The 20,849-nt window shown below is 33.8% G+C and overlaps 2 protein-coding genes and 1 long non-coding RNA gene across 3 annotated transcripts; 2 read left to right on the top strand and 1 right to left on the bottom strand.

Moving 5' to 3' along the window:
* Nucleotides 1-282: 282 nt before the first annotated feature.
* LOC119833283 lies at nt 283-5,418 on the top strand. The gene is made up of 7 exons (XM_038357265.1): nt 283-553; nt 1,212-1,382; nt 1,589-1,896; nt 2,538-2,694; nt 3,160-3,274; nt 4,714-4,844; nt 5,228-5,418. Exons 1-7 carry the CDS (start codon nt 431-433, stop codon nt 5,327-5,329), a joined length of 1,107 nt encoding a protein of 368 aa, XP_038213193.1. The 5' UTR covers nt 283-430; the 3' UTR covers nt 5,330-5,418.
* On the bottom strand, nt 960-16,519 carry LOC119833284. The gene is made up of 4 exons (XR_005287947.1): nt 16,347-16,519; nt 13,510-13,624; nt 4,330-4,332; nt 960-971 (listed from the first exon to the last, which is right to left on the bottom strand). It is a non-coding gene; the product is annotated as an uncharacterized LOC119833284 (long non-coding RNA).
* On the top strand, nt 7,811-20,663 carry LOC119833282 (intraflagellar transport protein 88 homolog). Its single transcript, XM_038357264.1, has 19 exons — nt 7,811-8,020; nt 8,612-8,751; nt 9,189-9,315; nt 9,395-9,499; nt 9,574-9,687; nt 9,761-9,864; nt 9,980-10,089; nt 10,235-10,353; nt 10,685-10,845; nt 11,162-11,396; nt 11,928-12,132; nt 12,692-12,863; nt 13,126-13,228; nt 13,704-13,817; nt 14,781-14,889; nt 16,203-16,310; nt 17,428-17,493; nt 18,014-18,086; nt 20,441-20,663. The coding sequence occupies exons 1-19, from the start codon at nt 7,811-7,813 to the stop codon at nt 20,553-20,555; spliced, it is 2,490 nt and encodes an 829-aa protein (XP_038213192.1). The 3' UTR covers nt 20,556-20,663.
* The last annotated feature ends 186 nt before the right edge of the window (nt 20,664-20,849 follow it).

Genomic DNA, 20,849 nt, shown 5'->3' with positions numbered 1-20,849 from the left:
TCGTTTAGAATAAAGAACTGCAATAAAACTTAGTAGGTACCTATCTACTATCTATTAATTAAAATAGATACAAATTATACATTACTGTTGCTTTTATAAAATAACGTTGTTTTTTTGAATAATCTGCAAATGTAACAAAAGTGTACCTTGTATAAAACTATTACCTACGAAAATGTATAGGTACTAACTACTAATATATCGGCGAATACAGACTAAACATAACTCATAAATTATTCACTAGAATTGCTTGTCAAGATATTATTTTGTTCTTCTTGCATGTGTGAATAATATTGAACATGTGTGTATAGATTGAAACATAAATACAAACGCGTTTAGCCTCTATTGAACTACTTTGTACATAGTACATTTACTCCATTTGTGTGTCTTTTTATATAAATTTAACTAAATCAAAGATTATTTACAAACTACAATGGCTCTCTGTGCTTGCAAATGTTTAAATGTTATATTACAATGTGATAAAATGGAAGAAATCATTGATATCGAAAGACTGGAGTTATCACCGACGGAACAAAGAGACATTTTTTTCAGTGAGGTATAATCGGTAAACATTATTCAACCTTGACTTTTTAGGGACATTTGACTTAAAGCTTTAAAATATTATATATTTTAATAGGAAATTAAGTATTAAAGGTATAATGATGAATAATACGAATACCGAGTGGATGATGATACAATATAACAAAACATCCACTTGAATTCATTGCAACAAAGGTTATTTTGGTAACTAGCTTATAGTTTTGTTTTCTATGAATTACAAATGTTATATAATGTTTATATGTACATTGTGTCATGTAAACATCTATGTAATGTTTTTGTTTTCGATTAATATCACACTTGTTACAGTTACTTGGTATATATTAAAAAAATAATTTAATACTTAAACATTTAAAAACAAAATGGACAAAGACATTTATTAATCTACTCTATAGGGATGTAAGTGGATATAGAATCTATCATGACTGAAAATCTAGTTAAACAAAACAGGCTAATCAGCAGACACTCTCAAAATATTTAAATGTGTTAAAGTTAAGCAATATCAGATAAAGTAATAAAATCAAAACAATATAAAATCAATCAAAACTGTATATAAATCAAAGAAGCAAATTAATTTCCTCTTTTCTTTATTTAGTTTTGAATATGTTATGGTCATTTAGATTATGAATAATTAAAATTAAATAACATTTTTTTAGAAATTGATATCCTGCCCATTAAGTTCACTGAGGAATACTGTTGTGCAATCAGCACTTGTCGGAGATCGTGTTGTGGGACGATGGACTCTAGAGTCATGTTTGGCTTGCGGGCAAACAACTTTTGCAAAATTGCAAGAAAAAGATTTGGCACTTGTGAATAAATCTATACAGGTAAATATTTTAAAAAAATACATATTCATATTTACAAATAAAACCTCTTTGAAGCAAAAGAAATGAAATTCTATCCTAATTTTGTTTATAATAAATAGTAAATTGTTTTTTGGTATTACTTCACTTAAGTTTTTGATACTTTCATATTAATTATGGTGTATGGATTTTCTAGTTCTTCATTTTTATATGTCAAAACATGTTTACAGACTACACAAGAAAACATTATTAACCTTAAAAAAGCAACAAACTACTCTCCAGTCTTTAACCTGCTTGTACCCGATTTATCAAATGATGCTGACATGAAAGAAAATATAGATACTAATAATCATGTTATAAGTACAAAGAATAATTTATCGTCGATGGCAGTAATTGGTTTAAGGAAACAGTTAAATCAGAACCTGCAGTCACAACTAGAAGCAATAGAAGAAGCTGTGAGACAGTATAAGGAACAGAAATATGCAGAGTATGAAGCTTATAGAGAGAGAGCTCAAAGAGATCATAAAATTTTATCTAGGTGAGACATTTGATAAGGAATAATAATAGTTTGTTTGTATTATTAACATGAGAACACGCATTTGAAATCTATCTATTTTTAACAAATAATCTATGACATTTCTGATTTAGCTGATGCAGTAAAAAAGTTTATTCATCAGCTTTAAACAAATGAGTGCTAATTTCATTTGACATGGCATAGAATTTATTTGCTTGTCTAGTGCTTGAATATTTGGCACCGATGCTAATGTTTACAACTGGGTTAAGCAATCAACTAAATAGTATTAGTGTATTGGTATCTTCATTATTTTCAATTATTTGTATGTGAATATTATCTTTTAATTAAAGTGTGTTAAAAATATAATACTACAAAGTAAACATTTCTTTTTAGGTTTAAAAACAATGCTAATGTGGAGGCAATCAATCTGTTTTTTTTTTGTGAAATTATTATTAAAGCAACATTGTTATGTAATAACCATTTATTTTTGTACAAAGTGTACATGTGTGTGCCCTGAGTACCTACAGAACCAGCTGAGATTATATTGCATAAATATGAACATGTTTCATTTTATCTCTTGTAGTCATTTAAAAAAAGAAAGAACAAATTATTTCAAAATGTTTCCATAGTAATTTTTAAGCTAAGATTCTTTGATAAAATTCCAGTATTATAAGCAAAACAAGAAACAATGCAGATAATGAAGGTTGGATGAACAATAATAGTGTGGACAATGGCCCACCATCTCCCCTCGCCCCACCTCTGCAGAGACGAAGACTGTCCTCCCTTAAAGATGCTAAGAAGTTTACACACAATGTTGAAAAGGTACAATACTCTTGATAAATGTAACAGATTGTTGATCAAAAAACCTTTTATATATTGTTTTCTTTACTTTCAACAACTTCCTGGTTTTATTTAAAAAATACTAGCTTTTGTTTTTTTTCCTAATTTAACGCGGCTTCGCACGCGTTTAATCGATTAATAGATGCTATAATACCTCTTGAATTTCTATCTATTAAAAAAAAAACCCCATCGAAATCTGTTGCGTAGTTTTAAAGATTTAAGCATACATAGGGACAGAGAAAGAGACTTTGTATTGTACTATACTATGTCATGAAACCTATGTATAATATTCAGTAAAATAAAATTGTTGTTTTATTAAGATTTGCTTAAGTTGTGGAGACAATGTCTATAGTTTATTATTTAGATACATAAGATATGGAAGAAGCTAAATAAAATTGTGTGCTTAAATTTTACAGCTGTTTATAAGTTGTGTTATTATGTGAACAGACAAATGCACAGATTCCTCATGAGGAGGATTCCTTGGATGCAGAAGATATCTTCGACTTAGAGGGCATGGATTCTCGAAACATGGCCTCTGATTTTGACGACTATGATTCCGATCGTAAGTATATTTTTTATGGCGGTATTTTTATATAAGAGGTCTGAATTGAAGTGATTCCATTGAAAATATGAAAAATCAACAAAGTATAAAAAATATCTGCTGTACATAAATCATGAAATATGTACAGCAGAAATAAAAAAAATTCAACAATGCTCAAGCTTAGTTTATTTTTTTTTTTTGAAAAGTATATTTGGATGGATATTTGTATCATTTAAAACATTATATAAAAAATGGTGCCCCAAAATAGACAAAAAATGGACATCTATTACTTTACAAAATTTCTTAATTCCTGCTCCGAAAATTTATTCATTTTCAAATTGTGAAATTATGATTGCGTCAATTAAATAAACCATTAAAGAATTTTCATTTTTTTTAAATTTTCTAATATGTAACTATATCTTTTTTAATTTGATAGCCGTAATAGTAGAAAATAATAAAAATAGTTTAAAAAAACTAAAAAACACGCTTTTCAAGCACGTCAAACTAAAAACTATAAAATAATTTTTAATATAAGCTGAAAACAATAATGAACGAAAAATACTAATATTGTTGTGAATAATTTTTAATATAAACTGAAAATAATAATGAATGAAAAATACTAGTATTGTTGTGAAAAAAGCGTGGGGCGCTTTGTGCCATATTTTTCGTGTATTGAGCAATGGGATGATGGGATGAATGATGGTTCTTGATGAGTGTACGAAATTTGAATGAAATCTGCATGTTTAAAGTGAGAAATAAGGTGTTTTCGTTGGATTAGATATTTGGATAGTAGATTCTTTCACTCTCATAGTTATCACAAATCCCAGGACACCAAATCAGAGTTACATGGGAATTACGGTTTTACTGCGGAAAGGGTACCTGAGGAAACGGCCAACCTACACATTTACTGCCCGGAATTTTACTAGAAAAAATACCATCCGGTTTATGTAAGAAACATAAAATAGAAAAAATTAAATTTTTTTTTTCCGTCCCAGACGAGATTTGAACCTACGTCCACGGAGCCTGTCGTTGTACGTCAACTAAGACTGGCGCCTTAGCCCGTTCGGCTAACGAACGAACTAACAGTAACAGAATGTTATAACAGTCATAAGCTGTTAGCCCTTACGTAGAGGATACGTAAGGAAATTGTTAAATCCTGGCGCTCCTGATCAGGATAATGGGATAAACTTACTATATTACTCTATTGGCACCAGTTCTTAATAAGTGTACAAAGTTTGAATGAAATCGGTTCGCGGGAAGTGAGAGAAAAACGGGTGTGAGTTACATACATACATACATACAAACATACAAGTGAAGCTAATAAAAGCGTGTTAAAAAAAAGCAGCTACATTTTCGGTAGCATAAAAAATTAGAAGCTAGAATTTTTACTATGTCCTATACACAATACACACAAATAGATAATCACATTATTAACACGTAAGTAACTGTGTGTTGTGCAGCGGAGGGCAGCAACGACGAGGGCATCCACATAGCGCGCGGGCGCGGCGCGCCGGCCGACATCGCGCGCTCGCTGCCCGTCAGCGTGCCCGTGTACCCGCACCACGCGTCGCACGCCGATGTGGACGACTTCGTGAGTTCCTTTCTTAATTATCTACGGAACTAGTGTTGTTTTTTGCTTCTTACATGTTCATTTCATGTTCCCTTTTAGATATTTTATTCCCCGTAAATATGTTTTCTTCACGATGAGATTTTTTCTGTTAATCATCTAATTTCTATGTGTACTATATTTGCCATTAAAGTCGGTTAAGATGTTCCGACGGAACCGTGTGTTCGTCCCGTTTTACATCCATAGGTTTTTATATAAAAAATTATTAGACATTTTATAAAAATATGAATGTTGTCTCATAAAAAAAGATATCTCTTGATTGTCTCTTGATTTTTGTTGAGCTATTAGTTCGAGGTTACGGTGAAAAAAATTAATTACAAATCATAAATGTTGTTAACATGGAACAGGAGGAGACCCAAGACATAGCGGCGAGCATCAAGGCGCTGGCGCGCTCGGTGCACGGCGACGTGTTCGAGCTGCCGCGGCCCCGCTTCTCCACGCAGATCTAGCGCGCCCGCGCCCTCGCCCGCGCCCGCGCCCGCGCCCGCGCCCGCGCCCGCGCCCGCGCCCGCGCCCGCGCCCGCGCCCGCGCCCGCGCCCGCGCCCTCGCCCGCGCCCGCGCCCGCGCCCGCGCCCGCGCCCGCGCCCGCGCCCGCGCCCGCGCCCCGTACGTATAAGAACGCGGCCCCACGCCGCTCGCGTCTTTTCTGTGGCGCAAACACGATCGCGGCCCGATTTATTGTTAATATTTTAGACAGGGTGACGCTCAAATCACGCTCAAAATTTATTACCTAGAATGGGTGTAGACAGTACAAAGTGATAAGACTTTTAAATGATCTCAAATAGACGAATGGTTATATACATTTCACGAGCGCCGCGATCGTATTCGCGCCACCTCCTAGTAGTAAGGACCTGCTCCTAAATCAAAGTCAATATCGTGTTGTGTATATCGTAGTGTAACAGTGTGCTTGAGTTGTGGTATACATTGGTGCTTTCGATATGTGATCTGTGACCCTAACCCATACAATATACTGTTAAGCTTCCGTGAGATAAAGCATTTATGCCGAAGTCCAATAGATTGCGAAACTGGCCTTTCAAATTACTTTTCCTTCTAATAACCGATTTCTATATTGTAATGCAAATTGATTTATATCTCATAGATCTTAAGACATAATTTAACTGGGTTTTAGTAAAAAATAATTGTCTTATATTGAAAGAAGGGAAAATATCAGAACACAATGGCACAAATACTTTCCGTATAAAAAACAAATGTTTCGCAGTCTTACGAAGAAGAACGAAGATATTTGAATATAAAGATATATTATGACGAGTGATGTGACAATAGTATATCGATTTGCACATATTAACGCCATGTAGTAAGTCAAGTATCTAAAATCCCTTAGTTAGGTTTTATGATCATTTTTATGTAAATAAAATCATTTTTTTTTTTAAATAATTTTTGACGAAACAAGTTTAAACAGTTTTCTACTTTATAACAAAATAAGACTTGAAAATCTAAGGGCATGCACTAATAGAAATGTAGTATATAAACAAGAGGCTATGTAATGTTGTTATTGTCTGATTTATTTACTCATACTACCAAAAAGATTTGTTATTACATCAAACATAAGAGTACAGTGTTATAGTGAAAGTGTAGTTAATGCAAAATTAAACTACATTTTTTCAAAATAATAAAAATATAATTCTCTAATTTGTTTTATCGTAAATGCGAAGTAGTTTATATAACCGCGTTATCATTGTGTATTTTAAAAATACACGTATCATTTAATTTTAAAACAATACGAATCTATAAACAATGTACGATTATGAATATTTAATTATAATCATAGTTAGATGAAATAGGCAGCATAATAATTAAGTTGGAAGTCAAACTAATGTGGTTTAATTTTGTAGCTTTGATTGTAATGTTTATTGAACATATTGTATCGTATGTTAACTAACATCTAAGTCATATCTCTGTTAACGATCGCTTCAGAGTTTTCTATTAGTTATATTATCGTCGTGTTATTCTAATGATAAGTCGAAATTGTACAAAAATGTTAATTACTTTCATTTACTAGTCTTTTAGGGTCACGAAAATCATTATTAAATTTGTATTCACGTTTGCAAATGATTTAATTCATGAAGTTGTATATAGATTCCCCTCCCTACGTTACGGTATGGGATTGTAAAATTTAATATACCTAATATTTTTATATCCACTATTTTGAATGTTATTCGAACAGCTGGACCTGGAAGGAGTGGGATAAGTAAGAGATGATGTATTTTACTCGTAAGAATTCTATTTCTTTGATACAAAGGTATAATTTTAAGAGTTAATTCTTTAGAGTCGAAAAGTCCACGGTTATCAGTGTCTTCCAATAGCACTGTTTTATAAGTTTTACTTGTGTTTTTACTATTGTGATGTCGAATTCAGTCAGTTGTTTACTTTACTTATTATATTATGTTTTTCTGGTGTGACGACAATGCGAAGGACGTTGATTGTATTGAATATTAGTGATTTACGTAATAAAAGAGAAAGATAAAATAATATTGTTGTTTTTATTATTTTACTCTCCTTAATATTTTTTTTGTTTACTTTTAAAACCAGTTGAGGTTAAAGAGGTAAAAGGATCCATATGTTTAATTATATGCTGCTATGTTACAAGTTCGATTTTTTTAACAATATGAAATATTTGTTCGAACAAAATAAATATACATAATAGACATGGAAATATATATATTCATACAGTATTGATACATTCTATATCTTGTATTACGTAAACGTTACTGTCGTAGTTAATTAATAAAATATTCTTTTATAATAAAAAATATCATGTTGACCATAGATATAGGAAGTTTCTATAAGGTATTTTATATGAACGATGCCAATTTGACAATCATGAACATTTCGTTTCCATGGTTACCGCGTCACAACAAACTCACGTTCGATTTCGTTTGAAGAGCGTCGTTTAAGCTAAAAGAAAGTAATGATTGGACTGAGACATAACGTGTCCAGGGGGATGGATAAACCACGAACAGCGCTGATTATAGATGACGATGATGATGAATTGTACACGGGGTTTAATGATGTATCGCCAGCTCTGGATACGAGAGGCATACAAGAGGATACTGCTTTACAACAAACGTTGCGGACGGCTGGAATAGGCAGACAAGCCCCTAGTAGGATGGGAACTGGGGTAAGGAAATAAATAATTGAAGTAAAAATGTTATATTGTAAAGTGGTAATAGAATCGTCATTCGCTATAGAAGCTAGAAAAATGCCAAGTAAGTGTATATCGCTCAAGACGTCATTATTTATTTACGGTACGTAATTGTTGGGAGATTAAATGAACTATTTGTTACCTGAACTTACTTTAGGATCGGTTTTGAATCGTCACCTTACATATTTAATATTCATTATTTACCGCCGGTTCAGGAAGAATAAAATATAATCTATTCTAGCTTTCCGCCCCCGACATCTCCCGCGTAGTTAAAGGAAAAAAAAAATACACATCTAGGTTTTTCCCCACAAAGTACCCCATCACGTGGCATTTCCGGGATTATAACTATCCTAATAAAATAAATAACTATGCTAGTAATACTATCTTTTCTCGAATTACAAGGTATCTTTGTACTAAATTTGAGGTCGAAGGCGTGAAGATGGGACAGACTGACGGTTACTTTCGCATTTGCAAATTTTGGTAGGTATAATAGTACACATACACACAAAGTAATGGTAACACTATATCTATACCTCTTCCCTGTTATATATTTTAACACAATACTAGATGTTCCGTATGGGCACGGTGAACGTTCGCGGCTCGCGCGCGGGTACAGCCGCGACCCGCCCCGTCACCGCGCACAGAGCTGCCGGCTACACTTCCACCACTAGAGACAGCAGCGCCAAGGAAGAAAAGAGAGAAGACACGTGAGTGTTATTGTTACACCTACTAAATAGACGTGAAATATTTTTCAGCGTGAACTAGGTCGAATAGCGGAGCAAGTGAACAACGTAGAATGTCTGTCTAATCTTTAGATTGTCATCAATATACAATTGGCCATACAATTTACAATTTAGTGTGTAAACACTTCCTTGCCCAAGGCAAATTATTCAAATTTTGCCCTCAACATGTTTCAGTACAGTCAAACCTGATATATTGAATGCCTGTTTGTCTGTCTGTAACGCTTTGAATAAAATTTGAAAAAAGAAATGTTCAAAATTTTGTTAAAAAAACATCCCCTAAAGAGTTAAAGTATTGGAATGAGTATGTGAAAGCTATTTGTCGCAAAGAATCCGCGGGATAAGGAAAGTTAATCATATAAATTATTAGTGTACTTCTATAATTTATACAATCAAAATTACAGAATAGAGGACAAGATAAAACAAATGGAAGCAAAAATTATGGTCCTAGTAGAGGAATCTTGCATGCTTAGTGCTCGAATATCCGACGACGACTCTAATAGTAGTAAAAGGGAACAAGATCTTACACAGGTAACTAGGTTGTATTCGAATCAAAACTAGTTCTATAAATTTCAGTATCCATATCTTCTAAGATCTTCATTAATTTCAGGCTTTAGCTAAGGCCCAGGAAGCATCCACTCTAGAACGACAATTAATAAGGATGCAAGAACAAGCCAATTTAGGGGACTCTCATAATTTAGATCTTACTTTCTGTGTAAGTAAAATTAATTGCAAGATATTTTCATAAAAAATAAACATAAAATTATCAATAATTTTATTCCATTTTAGGTTCTTTGCAATTTAGCGGACCAATACGCACTCAATGAAATGTATACAGAAGCATTAAATACCTATCAATTGCTCACAAGGAATAAATTATTCCCCCACGCAAATAGACTGAAGGTATAAGCGGCATTAATTATTTGCAAATATATACATTCATACCCCCAGGTAATCTATATTTTAACGCTTATAGGTGAATATGGGTAATATATATTTCAAAATGGGAGAGCATCCAAAAGCACTCAAGTTATACAGAATGGCATTGGATCAAACGCCTACCGCAGAAAAAGATTTAAGGTATTATATTTGTTCTTTGCTTCAAGAAGCTTCTTTTTTACTTTTTATTGTTTTAAATTATTTCCTACTTTTGTTTATAATCTACATTTATATTTAAATATTATGACTATACCAGAATGAAAGTGATGCACAACATAGGACTACTTCTGGTACGAATGGGAAAGTTCCGTGACGCTGTCACTAATTTCCAACATATTATGCACGAGCAGGGCGATTTTCAGACAGGTAATATAATAATGTTTATTTATCGGCTTCTTTCCTGTACGAAAACACAGATTTCTTGTGAGGGTTAACCGGTTTCCAAACAAGGCTTTCTCTAGCTCCACAACACAGTTCCATTCATAATTTCCTTTTTTTTATTATATTTCAGGTCTGCATTTGGTTCTCTGTTCTGTCGCATTAGATGACGCAGAAGGTGGAAAAGCGGCTTTTCATTCCATGCTGGACGTTGAACTCCCGAATTATCACCATGATATAGCAATAGATGATGTAAGGAAAATACAAATAAAAGTTTTTATCCCTATAGTACCTTATATTTATCATGACGCCATAGATATTTTCAATTTAACCCCACGTATGATATTATAGGTATTTAAATGAAGTGAAAATTAAATCCATGGTTGTTTCACCACTATTATCTTTATGCCATACGAAGAATGCGTATGCATAACAAAAATGTAGACTTTTGAGAATGATTGCTGATTGGCTGCTTTCTAACATGTCGATATCTGTATGAACCTAAGAATATAACAAAAAACTGAACACCTTCGTAGTATGTACATGCAACATTATCGCTGAATTGTATAATTACACATTGAAGGAGAGCGACGCATACGAGTGCGTAGTGCGCGACGTGGTGCGCGGCGACCGGCTGTCGCGGTGGTCGCGCGCGGCGGCCGCGCACGCGGACCGCTGCCTTGCGCTGGCCGCCGCCGCGCTGGCCAGGCCGGCCGCTCGCCACCAGCGGGATGATGACTTGGGGTAGGAATAGACTAGACAGTGGAACATAGTGAACTGGATGACTAAATTGAATTTGTTGAGAAGGTTTCATCAAACGCTAATATTTACACGCGAAAATTTTAAAGAAATTTTATAATATTACAAATAATCAACTCGTCTTTTATCCCTCTACTAAATTAAACAAAACGTATGTTTTAACTTTTATTAGATGTGTTACCTATGCATTCATTTACTATTTTTAGAATAATATTTTACTTTGAAAATTAGTCTAGTAAGTTATTCTAATATTATAATTGGGAAAGTGCATTTGTTTACTTGTTTGTCTTTCTTTTTAAAGTGGTGCGTCCTGGTGCGTGGAAGCACTTCGAGGGTACTCCGGAGGCGGGGCTGGCGCGCGATTAGAACTAGGCAGCGCTCTAGCGTCACTACGTAGTGCTACCGCAGCTGGCGGGGGCGGTATGGCCACAGGGCTGAAAGCGCTGCAGCGGCTGAAAGCGGTGGCGAGGGCACACCCTAACGACCGCGTTCTGCGTGCAGAAGCAAACGCTGATGCAGCATTTGTCGCTTACGCGGTATTTCTCTCTTAGATGTAACACCTGAAATCATAATTTTTTGAAATCATTCAAAATCAAAATATGTGATACTAGCTGCGGCCCGCGGTTTCGCCTGCGTAATTCTGCATCTTGTAAGAATATCGGGATAAAAAGTTACCTATGTGTTATTCCAATCGTTCAGCTATCTACGTACTAAATTTCATTGCAATCGCTTCATCAACGGTAAAACATCCATTCATACATACTTAAAAAATTTCGCCTTTATAATAATAGTAGGATGATTGTAAGTTATCCTAATTAATTGTCTCAAAAAACATAATAGTCCTGTATGCGACAGTTGAATTACATCCCAATGTTCTGCTTATGTATTTATCAGGCTTTAATGCACTGAACAATACAGTTTGAAATTTAACGTATACAATACGAGAATTGGCACTATTATCGCTACATTGCTATTTCATCCCAACAATCATATGTAAGGAGAGAAATTAAGCAATATTAGCTGTTCTTAATACAAGCAAAAATAATTTTTATATTACAATTCCACAGCTGGGAAAATGGTCTGAAGCAAAATCATTAAGTGAAGCTGCATGCCGAGATGATCCCTACTCATGTCCAGCGCGAGTCACCTCTGCGCTTTCTGAACTTGCCTCAGCCGGGAACGCAATCAGCGACGGCATCGCTAATATCCTCAACCAATTGTCGGCGGCCACGCATCTTGATCCCGCTGACCTTGTTGCTATGCACGATATGGGTATGTTTTACCGCAATGTATTCAGGCTGTTATTGATAATTGCTATATGTGAAACATGATTATGACAGTGTGACATTATGAAAAAAAAATTCGTGATGGCCTGTGAAGAACGTTAAGACACTGTCGTATAAAAAGGTATTTAAGCAAGCTATTATTTAGTGTTCGTTTAGATAATGTGGCGATTGTCATTACTCAATAATAGTCAATAATATAGTAATCATGAAAATGCAGATCGGAGATGACGGGTACACACAGTATTCTCTCACATCACAAATAGATTGCAATTTTTAACAATGTAAATTTTGTTAATAAAAAATAACTTTAAATCGTTGAATCCAATTTTAAAATCTTCTGGATGCGCGGCAGTCTAAAGATAGTGTCCCGAGCTGCTAACAACACGGTGTGACTAGCGGGCTCGTTCTTCTCGCGTTTCGTGATGATTCCCACACGATTGGCCAGTTTTAACGTCTTCGTTGAGCGACGGTATATATATTATACTGTGATATTATCATACACGACTGCTTTATCTATCCCATGCATATCTTTGCATCTGGCGCAGCGCTGGCGCTGGAGGTGTCGGGTGAGGAGGGCGGCGCGGAGGCGCGCTGGAGGCGCGTGCGCGGCGCGGGTGGCGCGGGCGCCACGCTTCGCGCATTGGCCGCCGCCGGCCTGGCGCGCCTCTCGCGGCTGGCGGCCCGGGACGCTGCTGCCGCTAGCGCCGCCGACCACTGGTATGATGACCAATAAGAATGAACTTACTGTTGACCGCGGCGTCGCCCGGGTGCTCAAAGACAATGAATTGTGATGACTCCATCTATGTGATTCTTGAGAGTGATAATATAAGCACCGCAATAAGGAATGGGATGCGTGGCAGCACGGTAACGTTGCAGCTCGATTTGATTTGATTTTGCGTTTGGAATTAGATTAAATCTGATTATTACCTTACGTTAAAAAAAATAAATAGTGAACTTAAAATATTAATACTTTTTCCAGGTACAGTATGATAGGCAACTGGGACGCGGGTGTGTCGTGTGCGCTCGCGAACTTGCACAGCGAGCTCGGTGATACGCACACCGCTAAACATCATTATCAAGACGTAAGTAGGAGAATTTTCCTTGAATAGCATAATGATAAACACTATTACATTATCGAAATTGTAAGCAAATAACTTTTTCAAAACACAGACAACAAGAACACGAGTTATGAGAGCAAATGCTTATATATTTCTAGAGTCACCAGACCAATGATACTTATTCGAATGAAAAAATCTCTTAATTCGTTTTCTCCTGTTATTTTCTTACATCAATACTATATTTCAATAATGTGTCAGTTATTTTACTAAATAACTAGTTATTACTAAATAAATAGTTATTATACTAACTACAAAACATTTTAAGCTGGCGACATTCATGAAGCTGGGGTGGTTTCAGCTCCTTTTAGCTTCCTTTCCATTTTTCTTACCAAAATATAATGTGACGTCCATTTGGGGAAACTATAACAAAACATTCAAATACTTTCTAACAGTCAAACTGTTTGATGTGTGGTGTAAAAAACATTTAATAAAATTAAAGGTAGAAGCAGTGTGGCCGTGCGAATTGACCGCATTGCAATGGTTGGCTGGCGAGTCCACACCGGAGGAGGCGTTGCAGTACTACCGGCGGGCTGCACGCTTGCAGCCCAATAATGTGAGTCCTATTTATTTCTAATAAGCAAATTTAAGTTATCTATTATCCAAAGAATTCAAAAAAAATTCCGCATAAAATTGTTAAAAACTGTATGTATGCACTATACACTCAATTAAATTCAAGATACGTGTAAGAATTTTGTCTAGAGTAGGATTATAAGTTAGATTTATTTCATACATTTTATTGATGCAAATGCTTAATACTTTTAATTTTATAATTTGTAGTTTATTCGCGTTAAAAACAGGGAGGTCATCTGGTTAGGATATATATACAATCTTAAACAAAACAGTTTAATGAAAACAAATTGTCTCAAATTCATTTTAAGCACTCATCAGTATCGCTAGATTCTCTAGTTTCATTTCATATGAATGAATTTTGTTCTCTGAGTTCCATGTCATCCCAATTCCACGTGATATTTCATCACGTATCACACGGTGGCAGCACCATTTCCTAAAATTAGCGTTTATTATTTCTATTGCGTCATACAAAATAACGTCATTTGTTTTGAACATGTAGTTATTGACACAAATATAATTTTTTTATTTCTGTCCAAACCTATACTATACAATTAGATTAGTTCATAGTGGTAAGGCGAGAAGCGAAGCATTGTAATGCGATTACTTTTGGCAGTCTCATCTTTTTAATGTCAATGTAGAATTGAGGGGCACTTTTGCCGCCTTTAATGAATACTTCCTTTTTTAAACAACTTTCTTCCATGAGCCATGAGTTGTATCCCTAGCCCATGTATAATAAAAGTACTCTGTGAGCTTGACTTCCTAAATATTAATATTCTAATTGACGGAGGGGCGTGGCCAAGTAGGCGAAAAAAGATGATGTCACTATTTTCATAACGCGAATTGAATTTACCTATTAATTGATAGCTGTAGTCCACTCAGAAAAGAGTATCTAGCCTTTTTCTTTAATATAATGAATTATATCAAGGGTACATTGCAACATTTACAGCCGCAATGGGGTCTACTAATCGGAGGCTGTTTACGCGCCAGCGGTCGCTACCAGGAAGCTCTTGGACTCTACAAGAAACTCAACGCCAGGTTTCCAGATGATATTCAATGTGAGCCAATGTTTACTTGTGTTTGATTTTTTTTCTTGCGCTTTTTAGAAACATTTTTAAATAAAAAACTAAACCACCATAAATTGTCGGAATTAGACCAAATTTAAATGGGACCACGGAAGCTTCTATAAAAATTCAGCTCTGAAATAAAAAAATAATTGTAACAAACCCAAAAAAAAAATACAGTCGAATTGAGAACCTCCCACTTTATCGAAGTTGGTTGAAAAGTATCAAACATCCATTCATCCAAAGATCCATCTTGAAATATATCACCTTTATAATAATAGTAATATAATGAATAGTATATATTAAAAAAGCAGAAAAGAGCCCCACAGACTTTACAGTTGTTACGTCTGATTTGTCAGCAAGATAAAATCTTTTTTAACCATCGCTCACGTTAGGCTTTAAGGTATATGAGATTAAATGTCACATAATGTTTCCCTATGCATGCATGCAGATATAGTATTCATCTGATACCATTCTACCAACAGCATATTACCATATAAACATATGAAACAAATTCGTTAACGTTGGTTAGTGGAAACAACATTTGAATTATAATTTACGATATTAACTTAATAACACGCAGTAAGAAATGACTTCCATCAAAAGATTGCATAAACTGTGAAAACTGTAAAATATGACGAATACACTTATTTAGGTCACATAGAAATAAGCTGTTTTGTAAAATGTCATCCGTATGTTTGTCTCGTTATCTCGCATGGCAAATATTTTCGTTTTGCTTCAACGCAGTTGTTTTCCAACTACGATAGTACAAAGAGATTTCTAATTTGCATCAGATAAAAGTTGTATGAAATGATAAGAATTATGTAAATGCAAAACTTTAAAATACGTCCTGTTGGGAGTAAAATAAAAATCCTGTATATAAATTTCATTTGTAAATACAAAGAGGAGTATTGATTCTCACCATTCTTTTGCATACTTGAAATATATTGTTTTTTGCCACAAATAAAAACTAAATTATTATGTATGTTTGGTCAATCACAAGTAAATCGACTAAACCGCTTTGGCAGAAATTTCGTATATACGTATATTTGATATGGCTTTACATCTTTACTTAATATTATAAAGCTGAAGAGTTTGTTTGTTTGAACACATTGATATCAGGAACTGCTAGTCCGTTTTGAAAAATTATTTCAGTGTTAGATAGCCCATATATTAAGCAAGGTTATAGGCTATATAATATGTACGACGGCCGAAGCCGGGACGGACCGAATTATTAAACATGCAGGAACCGCAAAAGTAAGCAATTGAATTTAAATGAAGAAATTACTGACAAAGCATTTGTACAGGTCTGAAGCACATAGTAAAACTATGCGGTGATCAGGGCTTGTCTGAGACCAGTGTGTGGAATCGTGAGCTGCAGCGCGCATTGGCGAAAGCGAAACAACAGGAACGAGGTGAGAACTAACTTTTTCTTTTATGTATTTATTTACCTTATACGATGACGTCGTCTCTTACACACCTATCTGTTATGCTACCCCGCAGTTCATTTTCTTCGAAAAAAAAACGTCTTGAAGATGCAAAGTCTTTTGAATACCGAAAATCATCTTAGAAAATTTCTGATTCAATTTAAAACAAAATATATTTACCCAGAATATCAAATGTAAATGAACACAATATTCGGAATAATCATAATATAAATGGCGTTAGCGTTTATTGTTTGTTTCCTAACAACGTCCTTTATCGCGAGCGTGTTTACGTATTTTCAATTGTTTTTGCAACAAGTACAGTGGCATTATTATAGAAATCGCTATCACCAACTTTGAACCGCGATAACGGCGTGATTTATGCGTCGATGACGTCAGCAACGTCTTAAAACCTGTTTTGAAAATTTAGCGGAATACGGTGACGTACCATCTATATTGATAACATTATATAGTTTACTTACTATCGAATCTAATAACCGTTTTGTTATTAATAATAATTGAGATCTCTTTAAATGTAAGTTTTATTCTCGATGTTTTAAAACGTACCTAGTGACTGATAAAGTTGAATAATCTTTTATTATTATGTAATTTGGAGTTATAAAGATCGAAGCTTAAGCAATATACATACATAATATTATATGAACCAACTTAGAATAAGAATTTAATATATTTTATACGTGAATTGCTCATAAATACTGATTATTGTCATCGTGTCATATTTCACTTTATTTTCACATTAAAAAACAGGATGCATAATATGCGTCCAAGATTTATCCAATTCATTCATTGTTTTTCTCTGGCTAGGAGGATTATTAACTAGTCAGTCTGTTTAATTAATGCATATTGTTGACGTCTGCATTATGTTTACATATTATCTAACGTCCAGTTAATTATTGTACGTCTGAACTTAAAGGTAAACTAAGCACTAAAGCGATAACGTGATAAAATCTATTCCTGTTGCTAACTATGACTCTAATATGTAATTTAATTGTATTTTTTAAGAAATATCTAGTTTTACTTTTATGGTGGTGGTTGTAATTAATATTTAATTTGATTTTATTTTAATACTTCTGATTTTTCTGAACAGTTAACATCACATCAGCGAGTAGCTTCTCATCTGGTACAAGTCAATCGCCAATAGAATCAATGCGAGGTATGGTCTAAACAAATAACTAGAGACTCCTATAAAGTATTCTTAATTATAATAAACACAATATACATAGTAAATAATCACAAATGATGCAATAAGTTCGACACGAACTGGATTCAAATATGGTACACGATAAATTGATAACATTTAACCGGTTAATACTGCTTCTTTTAATAAAACAAGATTCGTTGAAGGGAAAATGACCTCTACAGTTAGGATTTTTTCTATTTCTATGTGATAACGGCGCTGTACTTAATTATGCCATTAGGATAATGATATGTTACATTTAAATTTAACATTTATTGTTAATGTATTGATATTTTTGTAAACATTTTACTACAATATATTTATTGCAAGCTAAGTATTATATTATTTTGTAAAATATTATAGAACTGAATTATACCTAATTATATACCAACCAATGAACAACACATCATTCTCGAGAACGATGTACTGGAAGTTCTCAGTAAGCAATGTTAAAAAATATGAATTGCCTATTTATTGTTTTAAATAATTAATTTAGCGGCGTCCCGAGGCGAAAGCGCAGCAACAGGAACGCGGCGGCCGAGCGAGAGTCGGCTGCAAACTGGAAATACGTAAGCAATAAATATAAAAATAATTTTTATATTTACAAAAAATTTATAACTGCTATAAGTTTACCCTTGCAAAGATTGGGTTATATTAATGAATCTAGCAGTATCTAAATCGGTAGGATGCAATTTTTTCTATTGCATATGTGCAGATAAACTGGACTTAACAGCGGCATAGTTGATATGGTCTCCCCACTGTAGTTTCACGTTAAATTTGTTATCCTGAAAAATATAGTAGATTCCGTAGGGTATTATAGCTCCCTATTTAATGCTATCTCTCTATTCAACTTTTTAACTTTTGGAGGTATGAATTCGACACAATTTGCAATGAAGTTCTGAGCTAAACTTGAACTTAAACAATAAAGTCAAACGCAATTTGGAAAGATCACAAGAATAGGCAAATTATATAAATATCTAAAAAACTGTTTTATTTATTCTGCCTAACAGTTTGTATTGGTAGAAAATGTTTCTCTATTATAAAAGATGCATATTTAGATTTTTCTTTCCAAAGATAATGTTTCGGCGTCTTATCTAGCAATGGGTGTGCCAGAGGCCTGTAAGGTGGAATTCTGTTTACCCATAGTAAATAAGGAGATTTTGCGAATACGCCTTCTCTTTAAATGTTTATATTTGTCTTAACGAGATATAATGTATGCCGCGGAGAGACAAATACCTACTTTCATTACAAATAAATATTTTAATTGAGATTACTCTTGTGACGTAAATTAATTATTATATCTTTATACTTGACAACAGTGTTATATTTTAAATGATAAAAAAACACTTACAGATGTGTTTTTTCAGTGTGTTGACTGTAATATTTGATTTTAATACTAAGTACTTACTCAGAATGAAGGAAGTGGTGAATGAAGAGGTGTCAAATTGTAGAACATTTATGTATTAACTGATATATTTTATATTCTACATTCAGGCTTTAATTATCAGCTTGTATGTAAACAGCTTAACAATTGCAAATATGGTTGAATTTTCATCAGAAATTATTACGTGAGACAATTCTATTACTGATTGCAACATGTTTATAGTTAACGCCAAAAACTTTTATTTGGTACAATAAAATAAAAAACAAAAAAGGTTTGGTAAATGAAGGACAAATAATATTAAATTAAATATCCTTCTAATATCATAAACGTGGAGAATGGATGGAGGTTTGTTACCGTTTCACGCAAAACAATATAAGGTATACTTGGATTAATGCATTGCACTTAAGTGGAAACGCCAACATACTGAATTAAATATAATCATACAAAAAACACGCAAACAATAAAATTAAATCTGAACGTTTGATTTCTTTTTATTAACCTGCCCAAGAATTATGTAATCTCGGGTCTACGTGATAAGATATTCAAGGTTACAGGTCACAAAAGATTTCATAAATTGTATCTCGTTTCCTGTAGACCAAACACCGGACTGAACACTAATTGCTATCAGAATTTTGTTTTTGTACTCACACTATTTTATAGATTATTCACCATTATATCTAATCTTCTTCGTTTTACTTTTGTTTTTGCTGAAAAATCCGAGTGTACCAAATGTTAAAAAAATATTATTAAACATACAAGTAAACATAAAAATTAAATAATATAATTGTCTCAATGCATTTTAAAAGATTTTTACCTTCCCTTTCATTAGTATTGAACACATAAAAAGTAACAAATGAACGCCTCCTTAGTACTTAAAGGGGATAACACGTGAGCGTAGAAACGAGGGGTCCTGGGTTCAATTCCCGGTGGAGACAGAAGGCTGAACGTGCTTATTCATAGAGAAAATCGATCAGTGAAATGTATATATACATGTTTCACTGATCGATTTTCTTTATGAATCATCTGCCCCATACCCCACTTGGAAAACTTAATTTTTAATAGTACATCAAGCTCAAAAGATTTTATTTCGTAAATACTTCCTTATAGTAGATACTATACAGATCTTTATTACTTAAGAAAAAAAACTATTTTAAATACTTTATTTTCGGAGATTACGAAATTTTAAATTAATTAACATCAACGACAATTTAATTTCTAGATTATTCATTAATATTTTGCGCACTACATTCGGTGGCACCGCTTATCCCAGACTTGGCACGTGACGGCATCATAGGGTCAAACTTATTAATATTAAATGAGTTTTCATTCACTTATCAATTCCAATTCATGAATTTGAATTATTCTACGTCGTAAGTAAAATGGTCGATGTCAAAGTTGCGCAGTTAGAGTTAATGTAGAGAACATCTAAATAAATTTTTTAATAATATATTATAGTACTTTTCTAAAATTGTATTAATAACTGCACATTCAACAAAAATCATAAAACAATATCAATAGCATTGCTCGTTTCTTTCACAGTAACACGAGCGGTGTGAACGAGTCGATGCAGCCAGTATCACGCTTTGTGAAACGACAAGATACTAAGAAGAGAAATGATATGTGGGAAGACGATCTACCTCTTCCCCCAGAATAACAGGGAAAAGCAAGCATTACTATTATATGTCTACATGTTCTTCATATTTAAAATCCACTTTGTATATTTTGTAATTTTTCACGTGAAATAAACGTTAATGTATGTTAATCACTTATTTTATTTTACCCTCACGGTCATGAAAATTTTGTTTAACTTGAATTACAATTAATTAGCAAATCATCGAACTTTCCATTCAGCATGCGTCAGCAACATTGATTTGTAAAAACCGCGTGAGGCGCCGAAAGGTTGGTTACGTAAATTCAAACGTATACAATACATCTGCAAACGTGTTCG

This window comes from Zerene cesonia, chromosome 17, assembly GCF_012273895.1.
Source record: "Zerene cesonia ecotype Mississippi chromosome 17, Zerene_cesonia_1.1, whole genome shotgun sequence".
In the NCBI taxonomy this organism is placed as follows: domain Eukaryota; kingdom Metazoa; phylum Arthropoda; class Insecta; order Lepidoptera; family Pieridae; genus Zerene; species Zerene cesonia.
This window is presented reverse-complemented; position numbering and strand designations above follow the sequence as displayed.

Excerpts from the sequence above, each read along its gene's own strand:
- LOC119833283 (XM_038357265.1), top strand. The coding sequence starts at position 431 with ATGGCTCTCTGTGCTTGCAAATGTTTAAATGTTATATTACAATGTGAT. Across the intron at positions 1,383-1,588 it reads TTGTGAATAAATCTATACAG|ACTACACAAGAAAACATTAT; the intron begins GTAAATATTTTA and ends ACATGTTTACAG. Across the intron at positions 4,845-5,227 it reads ACGCCGATGTGGACGACTTC|GAGGAGACCCAAGACATAGC; the intron begins GTGAGTTCCTTT and ends AACATGGAACAG.
- LOC119833282 (XM_038357264.1), top strand. The coding sequence starts at position 7,811 with ATGATTGGACTGAGACATAACGTGTCCAGGGGGATGGATAAACCACGA. Across the intron at positions 10,354-10,684 it reads ATGATATAGCAATAGATGAT|GAGAGCGACGCATACGAGTG; the intron begins GTAAGGAAAATA and ends TACACATTGAAG. Across the intron at positions 17,494-18,013 it reads GCCAATAGAATCAATGCGAG|CGGCGTCCCGAGGCGAAAGC; the intron begins GTATGGTCTAAA and ends TAATTAATTTAG.